General features: G+C 37.7%; 1 protein-coding gene across 4 annotated transcripts in view; it reads right to left on the bottom strand.

Moving 5' to 3' along the window:
* LOC127943305 (phosphofurin acidic cluster sorting protein 2-like) overlaps positions 1 to 18011 on the bottom strand; it is a 61700-nt gene that overhangs the window by 27451 nt on the left and 16238 nt on the right. For all 4 annotated transcript variants that reach the window (XM_052539664.1, XM_052539662.1, XM_052539663.1 and 1 more), the window contains exon 2: positions 3594 to 3681. In XM_052539664.1, coding sequence (XP_052395624.1) covers positions 3594 to 3681 — 88 coding nt within the window. The remainder of the gene's footprint in view (positions 1 to 3593; positions 3682 to 18011) is intronic.

The raw sequence follows: 18011 nt of genomic DNA, 5'->3' as shown, positions 1-18011 counted from the left end.
CTATCTTCTGTCCTTTTGAAGAACAGCCATTATTTTAATCGCTGAGGCGCCACTTTGGGAGTATGAGACAACCTTTATTTTCAGAGTCTGATGAGCACACAGTAAACCTGTTTAAAACCTTCAATGATCCATCTGGAAAAGATGAGTGGGCGAGATAAGTACACTTCATGTTACCTAAGAGGATGTGCTCTAATCCTCACCAAATGAATGACAGAATCATTTCCTTTAAACTGATATTTAAAGACTGATCTTTAAATATCAATGCCACTCAGTATACAGTATACAATATACAATACAGTATAACTCTCATTACTGTATTGCAAATTACTGTACTTTATGACAAAATGCAGCAATACAGTGTTTTTTATTCAACTTGGCATATATTAAAGGCAGTCCATCAAATACTACCTTGATATATGAAAACTAGACAAAGCTAATGTGCAAATACAGAGAATTATTATATCTTTGAACATGTAAGATCACATCGATGCTGTGAGGCAAGATCAAAAATGCATTATCACATTTTGTCGTGAATAAACATTTGTTTTGTTTGATAACCACGATAATTTACATACGTTACAATAATAATTAAAAAATGTAAATGATCCTAATACCCTCTTGATTTTCTTGACTGTTCAGGTTTGTTGATCATTTCTTTTTTATTTTTTATTGACAATGTGATGGAAAAATATTAGAACACCAGATTAAGAAGTCTGTTGCAGATTAATTACTTCTTTTGGGAGACTATCGGGATATACCATTAATTGGTCAAAGAGTAACTTTATGCCTCTCTCTGATGCTTACAGCCCTGGTTTTTATGAGAATATGCCATTTAAGATAGTTAGGGATCATTTCACGTATCTTGGACTGACAATCCCCAAAGATCCCAAATTAATATTTAAGTTAAATTTTTTGGAGTTTCTTTCTAAGCTCAAAAGCAATATAGGGAATTGAAAATTTTTACCTTTGTCTATGATTGGCCGTATAAATTCAATTAAAATGGTTTCTCTTCCTAGATTCCTATATTTGTGTCAAAATCTCCCTATTTTTCTTACCCTCTTAAGGAACTGGATTCTATAATCCTGTCTTATTTTTGGAATTATAAGACCCACCGGATTTCTAAGAGTCATCTACAAAAATCCAAGTTTTTGGGTGGACTGGGTATGCCAGTATTTAAACATTATTATTGGGCTGCCAATATTAGGGCTTTAATGTTCTGGCTGAAGGGGGCGCCGGGTAATGAGACCCCTGAGGCCCCCTTGTGGGTACAAATGGAGACCAACTTGGCTGTTGGCACCTCCTTAAAGGCACTGATGTTCTCCAAATTGGATAAGCCCAAAGATTTGAATAAATTAAGCTTTGTTTTGAAAAATTCTGTCAAAATTTTAAATCAAGTGAGAAAAGCTCTGTCCCTGCCCGAGACCACCGTTCATATGCCAATGTGTTACAATCAGTCCTTTTTACCCCCATGGTCTGATAGAACTTATTATGTCTGGAGGGAAAAGGGTTTGGGTTCCATTAAAGACCTTTATATTGAGGGACGGTTTGCATCTTTTAATCAGTTAAGAGAGAAATTTGATTTGCCTCGCGCATTTTTTTCATTATTTACAAATCAGACATTATGTGTAGTCCAAAATATGTAATTTTGAACTCCTCCCGGAGAAACATGTTTTTTTCGATGTTTTTTTTAATCCTCCTGGCTCTGTACGTCTTATTTCTAAATTTGTTTCTTTATTTGGAAGTTGCCTCTCAGCCCCTACTGTAAGATGTAAAGAGGCCTGGGAGGAAGATCTAGGAGTTGAGCTCTCTGATGACACGTGGGACAGATGCTTGACTACGATACATGCTTGTTCAGTCAATAGCAGACACCAACTGATCCAGTTCAAAGTTATTCACCGCTTACATTACACCAAAGCTAAATTGCATAAAATCTTCCCCTCCGTTTCACCAATGTGTGACAGGTGTAAGGTGGCAGAAGATACAGCTTCTCATGTTTCTGGTTTTGCCCTTTATTGTCTGGATTTTGGTCAAGCATTTTTGACTGGTACTCCAAGCCTTACAATAAGCCTCTTCCACCGGATGCTGAACTTGCCATCTTCGGCCTCTCACAGCGCACCTCTAACCTTTCAAGTGCATTGAAACAGTCCTTAATGCTGGGTATGGTCGTGGCTAAGAGACTTGTGCTTAAGAACTGGAAGTCACCCTCGCCCCCTTCCTTCCAGATGTGGATTAAGGATATGATCTCCGTCATACAGATGGAAAGACTTCGACTTTTGAGGACTGAATCTATTGAAAAGTTTTCCGCTGTCTGGGGTTCATTTCTCGGGTATTTGGACAAGTTAACAGCTCAGTCGGCCCCCAAAGACTTCTCTAAGATCTAGTCTGCATATCCCTTCTGGGCACCTAGCCTGTTGTGCAGCATTCTATTAATGTACTTTTACATACGTTTTTTTTGTGTGTGTGTGTGTGTAATCTGAGCCAGTGTTGTTTGTTCTGTGTTTTTACTTGAACAAAACCTTTAAAATAAAGTATTTAAAAAAAGAAATCTGTTGCAGATACAGCTTACAAAAGCTAATGTCGGTCTGAACAGATGCATTAAGAGGCGTTCATTTAAATTAAAAAGTTTATTGCGTCACTTTTTTTTTGGTCTCTTTTTTTATTTTCTTGGTTTGAAAGCGTCTTTGTTTAAAAATCTCTCTCCCATTTCAATGATAGAATGTTTTCCAATCAAAATCTAACCAAGAGCAACATTGTTTCATTTCCAAAAATTAAGAATTGTGTCTTGCTGAATTATGATTGGTCTTATCATTCTTGTTGCACTGTATTTTCATTATGCTAAAGTAATTCAGTAATTTTCCATAATTTTTCTTTTTATAAAAGAATTTAACAGGCTAGACGGACATGACTGCATTTTTTAGGAAGCTGTGTCAAGTTCAAAGAATTTAAACTTATTCACACCGCACTGGCCATCAATGTCAGTTCCAAAACAGTGGACCAATCAGAAGACCCCAAAGGCGGGGCAAGCATTGGAAACTTTTGTTCACAGAAGCAAGTTTGCATGGAAATTGTGTTATTTGATGGCAACATGGCGGAGGAGGCTTTCTGTGCTGCGCTTTTTAAAACCATTCTGGAGTGCTGTGTCTCATGTTTTAAGATGCAAAGAAGGCTCTTAAAACATGATTTTTTATTGCCTGGCAAGCTGTGCTATTTCCCTAAGAAAATGAATATCTAGTCATTTTTATAATATACATAGAAGTCAAAATATTTCTCTTTTAACTCTGAAAGAAGTACCAAACACAGTGTGTCCAAAGCGACCTATGTGGAATGCTAAGGGCCTCCAAGTGCTCTGAAATTACCCCCTCTGTGTATCCCACAATGCACCTCTTCGCCCCCCCCCCCCCCACATGCCATTGCGTTCAATCCCATCTTCCGACTGAGCAAGCTGTCGCCTTGGCAACAGCTCACACTTACCACAGTGCCTTGTGTAAAGCACTGAGCCCATGTGATATCAAACACTGACCGACACAACAACACTTCCACCTTCGACAGGCCAGGACACATGCAGAAGTCACATAATAATGGTGTCGTTTTACCTGTATCTTGACAGCGATGACAACAGAACTGAGTTCACGGTCCAGCTCTTTCAAAACGATAAGCTTCTTCAGCGTCAGACTGCACAACCTGAGAGACAGACAAATAAAGACAGGATTGTTAGGTGCCTCATGGTTAAATCAGTCCCCAGTTATGAGTTTCTGTTTCAATCTGATTAATCCGCTCACTTGACGGGGCAGTCGTGGCCTAATGGTTAGAGAGTCAGACTTGTAACCCAAAGGTTGCAGGTTTGAGTTTCAGCTCCAGCAGGGATTGTAGGTGGGGGGAGTGACTATCCTGTGCTCTCTTTCACCTTCATTACCACGACCATTGAGACCATTGAGCAAGGCACCTGTGGCGAGTGGGGCGGGGCGGAGGGACGTGGGAACAAGGAGTGAGGCCGGCGGAATGATTGGGAAATTATAAAACTGGAGCGACGACCGTGAAGGACGAGAGAGGACCAGGCCTGGGCCTAATTTTATGTTTTGGTTTTTATTTATGCACACCAGTCATCCGTGAGGGGCTGGTGCACTGTTTTGTGTTTATTTTAAAATATTAAAGTTTAATTTGGATTGTGCGCCGGTTCCTGCCTCCTTCTTTCGGATGAATACGAAGATTTTATTATTACAGCACCTAACCCCCAACTGCTCCCCGGGTGTTCACTGCAGTGTGTGTGCACTTGGATGGGTTAAATTCCAAATTCCAAGTATGGGACACCATACTAGGCCAAACGTCATGTCCTTCCCTTTTTACCTCATGTACAGAGGTAAGCATCAAACTGCATTTTAATTGATTGTGAGTTTTATTGTTTAATATAACAAATATTCTAAAGAAAGAATCAATGGTCTTTAATTTACTGTCTGCCCGTTGAAAAGTCTGATAGCCTTGAAAAATAAAGCCCAACGTATACTCAGGTTTTACACATATATGTTGGTCCGTGTAACACTTCACAATTAAATTTTCAGACCATATGGAGCAAATGCGAAAACGAAAAATTATTTTTTTCAGCTACTTCATAAATGACCAACTGCCATTTTCTTTCATTTTTTTATTTAACTTTTGTTAAATTGTGACCTTAACAATAATAAAAATAAAAAAAACGTACAATTTGTGTTGTGGGCTGTACCATTAGCGCAGTGGTGTGGCCACAGACTTTTTCACAAACGCTTGGCTTAATGTATCCTACTAAAACAGTTACACTAGAGGAAACACGTTTTTAATAATAAACATATAAGCATATTATTTACAGACAAGCAAATTGCGCTAAATTACGTTCAGTGTTTTGTGCCTTTACCTAAATCCTAAATAAAATACGTTACTCAATGGACGAAGACAGTGGTATAAATTAAAGAGCCCAAACTCTATATATTTCCTAATATAATATATTAATAAAGTATAGGTGTAACGAGGAGGCTGAGGTAGAATTAGAATCCATTTGCAGAAGTGTATTAGGGAAAGATCTTATAGACAGAGTCAGAACAGTAATAGCAGTCCGATCTTTCAACATGCACAAGTGGAATCCAAAAGGCAGAGACAAGTAGCCAGGTGAATAGGTCACGCTAACTCTTGTTAAATAATGTCAAACAGGAAATCCAGAGGGAGCGGTAAACAGTCAGTACTCAGGAGAAGGTTTCCTCTGCTGGTGCAGCATTACAGAATCCCCGCCCCTATGAGTGCCTCCTGGCACTCGGTGTGGACTTCCCTGTGGTCTTGGCGCTGGTCGATCGGGTCTGGCTTGATGAAAGTCCTCCATGAGAGAGGGATCCAGAATGTCGCTAGCAGCTAGCCATAATCTCTCCTCAGGTCCATAGCCCTCCAAGTCCACCAAGTATTGAAGCTGACCCCCCTCTCCATTTTGAGTCCAGTAACTCATTCACCTTGTATGCTGGCGATCCATCAATGTCCAGCAGCGGTGGCGGTTGTTGAGTCTCATGGTTAGGGTCAACATCCAGGTGGACCGGCTTGAGTAGCGACACATGAATGGATGGAGAGATATGATAATTAGCCAGGAAGCTCTAACTGGTAGGTGACCTCTTCTGAGTATCTTGAAAGGACCAACATACATTGGGCAGAGCTTCCTGCTTGGTAGCCGCAACATGAGGTCCCTTGTGGAGAGCAAGACCCGCTGTCCTGGTTCGTAGGGAGGATGTGGCGTCAGACCACAGGAACATAGGGGGTTGATAACCAAGGATGCACTGGAAAGGAGTCAGGCCTGTGGACGAGTGAGTCAATGAGTTTTGTGCGTATTCATGTCTGTCTAACGTGAAACTCACATTTTTCTGCTTTGACATACAGTTGATTCTCTAGGAGTCGAGTGAGTACGGTCTTGACATGGTTTATTTGTTCCTCTTCAGAATTAGAATAGATCAGGATGTCATCAATGTATGCTATTACATACTGCTTCAGAAGGTATCTGAAAGTGACTGGAAGACACCTGGAGCGTTGGCAAGTCAATACGGCATGACCTGATACTCATAGTGCCCCATAGTAGTGAGGAAGTCAGTTTTCCATTCGTCTCCATCCTTAATTCGGATCAGGTTATATGCACTCCGTAGATCAAGCTTGGTATATATGGTAGCCTCACGGAGCTGATCTAGGGCCAAAATAACCAGTGGCAAAGGGTATCGGAACTTTCCTGTTATGTTATTAAGTCCTTTATAAATACAGGGTCTCAGTCCTCCATCTTTTTTCTCTACAAAGAAGAACATCTGCCAGATCGTCATAACAGAGGGGAATCTTAACTGCCTTTTCACTCGTTGGACTTTCTATGCTGGTTGTGTAATATGGTTGGGGAACATGGGTAAAACAATGACTCTCACACAAAGCAGACCACTTAATCAACTCTCCCCGATGCCAGAAAATGACGGGGTCGTGAACAGATAACCATAGGAATCTGAGGATTACTTCATAATTCCTTAGGAAATAAACCAACTTGGATAGTGACTGGCTTAGTTTCCAATTGAGGTGTCATTAACAGCTTTAATCTTGATGGATGGATTGCATGGTTGAGTGGGGATATTGTATTTCTTGATGAGATGTTTATTTATTTCAGGGGTAGGCTACAGGAGCACTGAGCAGCATAGAGCCAGTCCCTCCAGAAAAACGTGATTATGCGATCGCCTGATTTAATGCATAATCAGCCAAAGGCCGCATATTTATGTAGGGTCGCATTTTTTCAAATATGCCGCTCTTTTGCCGCATAAATGACCGATTTCAGAAAGCAAAATATGCGGGGCTAGCATGATTTCATAATCCCTGTATTTCCGTTGTAAAAAACTCACATATATATTAGCAGAAAGTTGAAAAATGTTGCATTTACTTCACACAAGCGCCATTTTCCCCCTATTGCCATGGGAACCTTATGAAGTGACGTAATAACGTGATGTGAACATCATTTGCAAACTCTGCGGTGAAACCAGGTTGAAACTTGAAGCGTGCAAATCATTCTTATTTGCCAACAAAAATAAGCGCAAAAGAACATGCGAAGCAGTTTCCCCATTTGTTACATGACAGTGGAGCCAAATTATGTTGCGAGAACTTGCGAAAACTGCGGTTTGATGAAATGGAGAAAAAACGGTGATTCCCCCAACACCCCCTTCTCACTAGGCTACTAACACTGTTGTAGTTTCATTCAGAAGTTGACGCAACTTTACAGTTGCTTTACAGTTATTTTTGGACTGATGGGACTTATACTTAGGTGTGACTTATAGTCAGAAAAATACGGTAAATAACGCAATTTGGAAAAGTATAAAACGGAAAAAAAATCTGATTTCATAGGGATCTAGTATAGTTTGATGGTTGTACGCATACATTAAGCTTTCATGTCAAAACTTAAATATATTTTGGGCTTTATGTGCCAGTGTACATGCTGCAAAATTTCATCTTGAAGACGTGCACATGTATTGTATACACAAAGGCTATTTTTCAGACACCTCATACTTTGTTCGCTCATTTGTGCCTTGATTTTTTGCAATGAATAGTTTATCCACAATGTGGTAGCACTTGCCTGTGCCATTGTTTCACAGTCAAACAATAAACGGAAATGACAAGACAACAGCTGCGGAGAATCAAAATCAACAGATGCCCCCATTGACAAATCCTCATGTGACTTCTGGAGAGAAATAGTTCAGACACTGGACAAAGACAACATTTTTCAGTGTCCAGTACGGCAATCTTGATCTTGATCCTGCTAAAGTAAAATTGTCACCACTGGCCATCCTTTTCAATCAAGTGTTTTGATTGTTGTAGTTGTTATGATGGTATGTTATGAATAAGAATATGGACTCTGTGGTGCTTTCAGAACATGGTTCTGTTTGTTTGAATGACATGTCAGCTTAACTAATGGCATGTTTTGGGGCAGGACTTCCTGTTTTTAGACCAATGGTAGACAGGCAGATTGTTTGGAAAGCTTGTTTGGAAACATAATTTTTGCAACTCCACTGCTAATGTAATAGAAACTACACACTTCACCTTAAGTGGCCTGTCGGTGTGGAGTATTCAGGAGTTAAGCAGGTAAGAATTTATTTCATGGTCTTCACGGAGCTAATTACTCTACCGTCCTGAACGTTTAGGTGGATCAATAAAGCCTTTGGCCAGACAGGAAGCTGTGCTCTACACATCATCATGTCCTCAAGTAGCACTAAACCTGGTAGGTTTCGACTGAAATTCATATGAATCTGTTTTATCATTCTTCACATTTGGTGAAATATCAAAATGTGTTTGTGAACTGCACTTACATTTTCTGTTAAATCTGAAATGAACATATGTGGAAATGAAAATGTAAGGAACATGTATTTGAAAGGAGACTTTGTACTTCAGATACTACCCAGCCGACACTTTCATCATGGAGATTTCTTCACCTTCACGTTCCAGTAACTGGGAATGTGTCTATTTCCTGAGATTCACACCCATACACATGCACACCTCGATTTCTCTGTCCTGAATGACTCACCCTCTCTGAGGACTGAAATATCTCACTCTTGAATTGTATTTTTTCTCAGTTTTTTCCCTCCTTTCCTCTTTGTAGACCCGGCTCTGGTCTCTAAGTAACTCTACAACAAAGACACAAACACACACACACTAATGACAATTGAGTCCTACATTATAGACACACACTACAAGCCATACTTTATGTACTATGTGTGTTGAGGACATTAAAGATGTCATTCATCCTTTAATTTCACTTTTGGTCTACCTAGAACAAACAGATAATTATTCGTTTTAGTTCATTTATCCAACATAATTTAAGTTTTTTTTTTTCATTAGTATTTTGCTTTCTATGACCTTTAGAATTAAAAGAGGTTGATTTTTATGCTGCACATTTAAAACTTTTATATGTAAATGAGCTCTGTAATGATTGGCTAACCTCTTCACATGTGAAATGAACATTAGATCATGATAGTTGTAAAGTTTCAGCCATAAAGTTTTTGGGGTTTTTTTTCAACTTGATTTGAAATTTCAATTTCACATCCTGGCTCTTCAGATGGATGAACAATAAAAACTCTATTTATTAATATATCTATTAAGGATGCACCAATACCGACACTGGTATTTGCATCAGGCCTGATACTGTGCTCATGAAACAATGCACAAGTTACTAAAAGTTACAGTACTTGATGGTAAGGAGAGAGAGAGAGAGAGAGAGAGAGAGAGAGAGAGAGAGAGAGAGAGAGAGAGAGCGAGTGAGAACACACTTCTGTTACATGGTCTTGATTGCTGTTATTTGCTAACTTAGCACATGCATAATTTGGATTAAATATGCAAATAAATAGCATATATAAATAAACAAAACATATTGGAGCATTCACTATAAACAACAATTATTTTACATTTCAAGCCTATACAACTTTATTCACAGTGAAAATGAAATTAGTTGCCTGTAGGGAATGCGCTATGCTATACGTGTGTCTCTCTCATTCTGCACCAATACAAATGTGTGTGCAAGTTGTGCATGTTTTGCTTGCTTGAGGATAATTGCATTATATGAATTGCTTTGGAATATAAGTTGTATCACATATTAGATGATAAAACGTAAAATGTGAAGCCACCTAATATGATTCATATTCTTTTGGTTTCTAGATCCAATATATTTGAAAATCACAAACGCAATGAAAATACAGGTATCGGTATTAGGTATCGACAAATATCAAATATGAAATCAGTATTGGATTCGTTCTGGAAAAAGTGGTATTTGTGCATACCTAGTATTTATATTTAAAACTGGAGAGTTAACATTGAGGTGTGAAACTTGCAGTATGTTTTTATTGTTTACTGTAAAAAAAAGAAATTTCAAAGTTACAATTACACTATATTTTTTTACAGAAAATACTATAAAATACTATTTCAGTCTTTTTACCTGAAAATGTCCGATTCTGTTACTTGCGAGTTATGTAATTTACTAGCAATTTCTTAGTGAAAATTGTTTAAAAGTAAATCATATTTTTTTTTTCAGTGTAAAGTCACCTCTGTGAATATGTGATAATATCAAGGACGTCTTGATTTTCCAGTTCATGACCCCTTTAAGCACTTTAAAGGGGGGGTGAAATGCTATTTCATGCATACTGAGTTTTTTACACTGTTAAAGAGTTGGATTCCCATGCTAAACATGGACAAAGTTTCAAAAATTAAGTTGTACGTTTGAAGTATTTCTGTTCCAAAAAAACCTCTTCCGGTTTTTCACAAGTTTCGGAAAGTTTTTTTCGAGTATGGCTCTGTGTGACGTTAGATGGAGCGGAATTTCCTTATATGGGTCCTGAGGCACTTCTGCCGGAAGAGCGCGCGCTCCCGTATAGCAGAGCACTGAGAGAGGCTGAGCACAGCCTGATCAGAGCGAGAGCGTCGCGAAAAGTCACAAAAGAAGTGTGTTTTTGGTTGCCAGGGCAAGACAACCCTGCACAGATTACCTAAAGAGAAACAGCATTAAGGGACCAGTGGATGGAGTTTATTTTTACAGAGCATCAACGGAGTTATGCAAGTGTTTTTGTTTGTTCCCTGCATTTCGGATTGCACATCGTTTATTTCTTAAGGATAATGCAGTCCCAACGGAAAAGGGTCACGATTGTGTGTTGGTACCGCATGCCGTGAGTAAAACTACTTCTAATATCTCTGTGTTGTTAACTTAGCTATCAGCCCGTAAGCACATCAAGTAAACAACATGCGATGTTGTCATCAAACTGCACTTTCCACATGTACAGCTTTAAAAAAAAAAAAAAAAAAAAAAGACGACATAAAGTGGAACTTTCCAAAACCGCTAATCAAATATATACAGTTTCAGTACATACCACATAGCATACCGCCTTTGCTGATGCTGCTCTTGTTAAATTTCAGCCTCTGGATCTGTGTCACAGCTTCCACATGCTCTCAACTCAAAAGCCTACTGGCGCTCGTGATTCTTTAGCTCCGCCCACATGTCACGCCTCTAGGCGCTCGTGTTTTTCCGGGAAAAATCGGTACAGACTATCTTTCTCTTATAAATATAATAAAAATAAAGACTTTTTGGAGTTATGAAGGATGCAGTACTACTCTATAGGTGCTCAAGATTAACAGGATATTGAGTGAAAACGAGCATTTCACCCCCCCTTTAATGTCCAAAGGTTCAACGAAAATCCTGTTTTTTTCATAAAGTGACCCCTTTTACTGGATGTGCATATTTGCCTATCTGTAGTCCCATCAACCTCTCCTGCTCTTCATTCATGGCTCTGACGGAGAACAGGCAGAGAAATGTTTGTGCTAGGTCAGCTCAAATCACGACCACCCGACTGAAGCTATTCAGTGCTGGCCATTGAAAGGCCCTGTGGCATGAAAAGCCCCTGGAACGGCCCAAACATTCCTTGCCAGAGATCATGAGAAAACGCACAAACAGAGGCGCATTCACTGTTCTGGCTCAGTCTCTCAGGATCCAGTGTCAGTCTTACATAAGATCCTGACCGCGGCTGCTGATCCAGCATCTCCTCAGCACAACATCCATGGCAGAACTCTGGCCAGTCACACCAGCATTTTTAGCCGCAAAAACAATGCGAGTAATCACCTCTGACCCCAAACAAGATGATAAATTATGATTGCTCAATGTTACAGAGCATGTGTACTACCCTGCCAAGCCACGTCTCCATCCAACCTTCTCCTTCTTAAAGGCCCTGATACACTAATGGTGAAGTTCTTAGGGCAAGTTTGTCCAATCCTGCTTTTGTAGGGCAAACATCTTGGAGATTTTAGGTCCAGCCAGTTCCAACACACTTCACTATAAGTTTATAATATGTCTAAAGACATTGATTATCAGGTGTGTTTAATTAGGGTTGGAGCTAAACTCACAGTGACTGGTTTGGAGGTTTGGAGACCACTGTTTTAGGGAAAATAAGATGTTGGAAATAACTGAGCAGCGGTTTACTGTTAGCGAACAGCCTATTGCTGCCCACACTGCTGGAATCATCTATGAATATGTTAATATGTGCTTTGTGATTTCCCCTCAATATACACAAAACCAAAATAACAGTGGTGAGAAAGCATCAGTTAAGAAAGCAGTTGATCACAGTGATGTGATTACACCGGCTCTGCAATGCAGCACTCCAGTCAAATCAAGTCACAACATGTCACATTGTTTTATATAGCACTTTACACAATAGACTGCTTTGCCGCAAGCAGCTTTACAGTATTAAACATAAAAAAAAATCTAAGGCGGAATTCAGTGTCACACGATCCTTCATAAAACATTCCAATATGCTGATTTGGTGCTCAAGAAACATTCTGGATTATTATCAATGTTGAAAACAGTTGATTCATAGAAATACAAATTTGCAGAACAAAATTTATTTGAAATAGCTGTTTATTTGTAATATTATAAATATCTTGAGTGCCCCTTTTGGTTAATTAAACGTGCCCTTGTTGAATACAAAGATTCAAAAGTCAAAAGAATTACTGAGCCCAAACTTTTGAACAGTAGTGTATATCATGAGAGTAAATGTTGTATTGCTTTTAATTTATGATATATGTATATATATATATATTGATTTTATATATTGACATTGATTTTTTCAGATGCATTATTATAGTTTTTATTAATATCATTGTAATAATAATCCCATTGGTTTTTATCTGTATATTTCCTGTTTTTATTTTAATTTGTGGCTTTATTTTTAATATTGTTATGTGCTTTTGTCATTTGTATCAGTTTCAGTTTTTTTTTATGTTTTATATATATATATATATATATATATATATATATATATATATATATATATATATATATATATATATACATATATATATATATATATATATATATATATACATATATATATATATATATATATATATATATATATATATATATATATATATATTTTTTTTTTTTTTTATAACTACCTAAATTAAAATAAGTTTTTAGATGTTCTTATATTTTATTTAGTTTTAGTTAACATTTATTTTATTTTAAGTAACAACAGTTATAATACCCTGATTAAATGCAGTAAAAATGTGAATCTGGGCATAATGGCAATTACAAAACCATACAAATATATTTTTGTGGCAATGTCAACTGTGGAAATCTTTGTCCTAAAGATGCAGTACAGTAATAATGTACACAAAATATACAATATACACCTAATGCACATGTCCTCTGGCTCTTGAGTTCAAAGCAAACCAATTTAGAGGTGCTACAGAGCCACACAACAGTGTTGAGACACCTTCAGTCTGGGTTGAATTTTTTTGTGTCCGGGGAGGATGTGCTAATCTCAGTGCAGGCTCTTGGCATGAACAAAAACAGGTTGCTCCATAATGATTCCCTGACTGTAAGAAGCTTAACAGAGATAGTGTTGCCAGTAGCACACACTGCCTTCAAGCACCAACACACACACGCAGCAGCCATGATATTATTATGAATACTTCAACATATTCCCACACTGAACAGAGGATGGTGGATGTCAGACGGGGAGGTTATTGTCATGATAAATAGCCCTTAAAACATGGTCCGCCAACACAGACGATTAGTCTGTACCTGCCCTCCAATCCCTTCAGCAAACAACAGCCTGTTTCCAGAGGGAGGAGTGTGTGTGTTTTGATCTGTCTGTCTAAAACCCTGATTATGAACGTAATCTCTGCACAGCTTAAGGTCACGCAAGTGAAAATACAGATTGAGGCATAAACGGCCACAAACACAAATCTGTATCTGCCGTCAAAACACCTTGTTCCTCTGTTTGTGCGTGTTATGCCACAGGATGTGAATTATGCAATAATAAAGTGTGGGCTGAAGGTTGTGTGTATTGCAGGGGGAGCAAGTTCATAGAAAGGTATTGTTTTTTACAATGCAGAGCCTCATTTATGAAACATGAGCAAATACATTTTTTCTTTTGTAAACATTCTTATAAAAACAGCCAATTGCTGGGACAATGTTAGTAAAATGTAGCTAAATGAAAAAAATATAATATACACGGTTATTGCAAATAAGCTTCTCATCAAAATGTGATGTGTGATTTAAACCCAGAACCACTGCTTTCGCATGCAACTATACTGTCCTACAAAGCAAAAAGGCAGTAACTGCATTTTTGGTCAAAAATTAGTTATTGTCATTTCGATGACATTCAAGGCGAATCTTATCTGAAATGTGTGTCATTTTGGAGAAAAATGGTAGTTGTTTGTACAGTAACTACTTAGGCTGGATGACAGGATAACTTTCAAGTCATTTTTCTCAGTTCTGCACTCTGCGTAGTTACTGTCTTTTTGCTTTGTAGGGCAGTATAGCTCGGTGATGTTTACAAACAGACTATTTTACTACATTCTTAAAAAAATAAGGTTCTTTACTGGGATCGACGGTTCCATGAAGAACCTTTAATATCCGTGGAAACTTTCCATTCCACGAAAGGTTCATTACAGTGGACAATAGTCTGGAAAAACTACATTACCCATGATTCTGCAGAGCATCTCCTCCAATCAGAGCCAAAGCTAATGAAACAACACTCTAGCATTAAGCACCGTTTAACAAATTCAACATCTTTTAATCAATAGTTTTATATTTATTCATCATTTTTTACTACGTCATTTCGCACTGATTTATGGGATTATAGTTAATTTCCTCATTAAATCCATTAAGTATGCAGTCTTGTACCTTTGCCTTACGCCAGGACTGACCTTCAGACAGCAACTCAAGGTCATGTAGCCCCCCTCGGGCTGTAACATTAAAGGAGATCACATTAGCAGGACAGAAGACCAACACCCATGATATACCAGGGGTAATCAATGAGCTCCGTCAGAAGCTGAAGCTGGGACGTCCTGAACCTAAACCATCCTTTTGACAGACAGAACCAACTTGATTTCTGTTGTTCATAGTGTAATAATTAAATTATACAGCCAGTTGCTATGAAATACAATTTAAGAGATTTGTTGCTGTTTTTGTTTTTAGGAAAATTGATCATTCACACAATTATATATATATTTTTTTCAAACAAATCTGACATTAGATTTTGTTTGTTTGTTTCTAACAAAGCTATCACGCATCTTGAGAAGACCTGGAATATAGTTCACAAATTAAACTTTTTATGATACTATGTTTGAATACATAAATCTGAGCGGCTGATGGTAAACATAAAAATACTATTTGATTTTCTTTATTGTCCATGACAAGTATGTGAAAATGGAAAATTTCACACTATTTTGTGTACACTGAAAAAACGTATTTTCATTCAATAAATTGCTTGTAAATTTCACAAATACTTACAAAGAATTGACAACTAAACATTGAATTAAACATGAAATTTTGAAGTACCAAAACTTAAATAGTATTTTCTTGTAATATGTGATCCAATAGGTTTTTTTTGACAGTATACCAGGGTAAACAGGGTATTTCTGATTTTCTATAAGTGTCACCTACAGGGAATTTGCTCTTTCATTCTTCCTGTCTGCTGTTCTTTATGCTTTGGTCTGTGTGAAATAGGACCGAATTTTCATACAATCATTTGTGTGGTGGTGAACAGGCCTTCAGTTGCCATACACTTTCATTACATGCAAAAGAGTTGCCGTGAAAATTCATCTTTTGATTCCCACAACAGAAAAAGTCCTGCATGACATGATGGCGAAAGCGAGTAAATGATGACAGAATTTGAATTTTTCTATTCCTATAATTTCACAAACAGCACCCACAGGTGCTTCTCCTGGATGGAAAGCACACTTCTGAGCAGGCCCATGCCAATGATGTGCACTTTGGCACGTAAACACCTCTCGTGTTCCCTCTGAGACATTGAGATCAAAGCCTCGTGTTTGTCTCGTAGCTGCAGCATCTCAAGCATAATGAACAACAACATGCAGCATTTGCATAATGAACATCCTCCCAGAAAAAAAAAAACCTTCATACAGAGGTCGGGCTCCAATATTTATGAAAAACTGCAATATTTGCAAGACAAATAGCACATTGTTCTTCCAGTACGGTATATTTTCCCTCCATGTGATGGGGAAGTGTTTCTGTAATCTTGGTTGCATCACGCAGGGATATGCAAACTCACGCTCACCAGCAGAGCACCAGAGACCTGCTCTACTTTTCTGAAACGAATACACGTCGCTTGACTCAGCACAGACTATTGTGTGATCACTTTGAGGGCAAGTTTGTGCCCCGTTCTCTGCTGACTCACAGGCCACAGGTTTGCCACCCGCCAGACAAGATCTGAGTCAAACAGGAAATGACTTGAACTGCAAGACTTTCTCTTGCCTGTGTGTGCGGTGCAGCTCTCTCTGCTCATGGGAAAAGGAACAAACACTCCATATAAACAAAACACTGCTTCCAAATATATTTCACTGACCTATAATAGAATATAGAATATAATAGAACAAAGTTGTTCTTTGTTGTTTTTTCATATGTTCATAATGGTCATTAGTAGAACATCAACATCTCCAGCAATGAACATGGTGAGACGATGCAGTAAAACAGTGCTGTTAATCACCTATTGATCAGTGCATTGTGTTTAATGCACATCACTTACACTCGAAAACAATGAAGCGGCTGTACGTCTGCTCTTACACACTTTATCCCTGTCCCACATCCATACAGCTTCCTCTTTCAGTTCAGCTCAATCTCTATTTCGTGTGAGATGACAGTATATTGCTCTCTCTCTCTCTCTCTCTCACACACACACACACACAAACATCTCTCTCTCTCTCTTAAACACACACACACACACATGTATCTGTATGCTGTGACACAGATGGTGATGGTGACTAATGACTCTCACAGATCGGTGTGTTTCAGTGTCGTCTGATGGTATTTAGAGCATTGCTCTTGCGTGCAGATAAAATGTAATTCCTTACACACACACACACACACACACACACACACACACACACACACACATACAAACTGAATATTTTCAGAGGGCTGAATATAAATATGTTTGTTTGAGGATTTGAATGCCAGAATTCATTTTGCAATTAATACAAGGACACTGTTTTTAAAAAGTTTTACGAGTGTTGGTATTGTTAGCTAATACTAAATCTGAATCTTAAAAAAAAAAAAAAACTTGGTAAAGGAACTAAAGCTGTATATGTTTTAAAAATGACCATTTTAAATGTTGCCTTGGCAACTAAATAAACAGAGGTTGAATTGACATTAAAACTGCTACAACCGAAACTGAAATAAATGTAAATATAAAATAAACTTTAAAAAAAAGACTGACATGCAAACTACAATTAAAATAAAAACTGAAAATATAAAAATAACAGTTAATTAAAAACATTTACAAATACTATACAATTATATACGTAATACCAAAACAACATTATTATTATCATTATACATTTGCTTTATGCATTCAGTAAATCCACATTTCTTCAATCCAAAACTCTCAATATGATGTATATTATTATCAACATTAATTTTATAGTTGTTATTATTATTATTATTTATACATTTACACTATGCATATTTTTATTAACAACATGAATATTATAGTTATTTTTATCATCATTATTTATTATTATGCATTTACATGTTTACTCTTAGAGTCATGGGAATGTATGGGTGTGTTCCTCGCCTGTTACTGGTGGTGCAAAGGGAAACATCATATACTCTTAAACCTAACTTTAGCGTGTTCTGCGCTACAGACATTCAAGCTACGCAACATCCATTAGTCTCTACTCTTATCTCAACTTTCTGTCCATTCACTGCAGTCACTCCGCTGTCACTTTATTCTGTCCATTCAGATCAGCTCCTGTATTATCTATCTTCAGATAAACTATAATGCTCTAATCTAGTGTATTTGACTTGTAGCTGATCCCTTTAGCAATGTTTCGGTGAGGGTTCTGGATTCTGTTTTTCTTTGTTCAGATGTGTTGTTTTCGAGTGTAATCTTCTGTTAAGTGCTAATTCCCACACAGTTACACCATTGACTTAATTACTGTGTATCAATACTTTTATAAACTACGGCCGGGATGGATTGAACAGTCAC

The sequence above is a fragment of the Carassius gibelio genome, chromosome A22 (assembly GCF_023724105.1).
Source record: "Carassius gibelio isolate Cgi1373 ecotype wild population from Czech Republic chromosome A22, carGib1.2-hapl.c, whole genome shotgun sequence".
Taxonomy (NCBI): domain Eukaryota; kingdom Metazoa; phylum Chordata; class Actinopteri; order Cypriniformes; family Cyprinidae; genus Carassius; species Carassius gibelio.
This window is presented reverse-complemented; position numbering and strand designations above follow the sequence as displayed.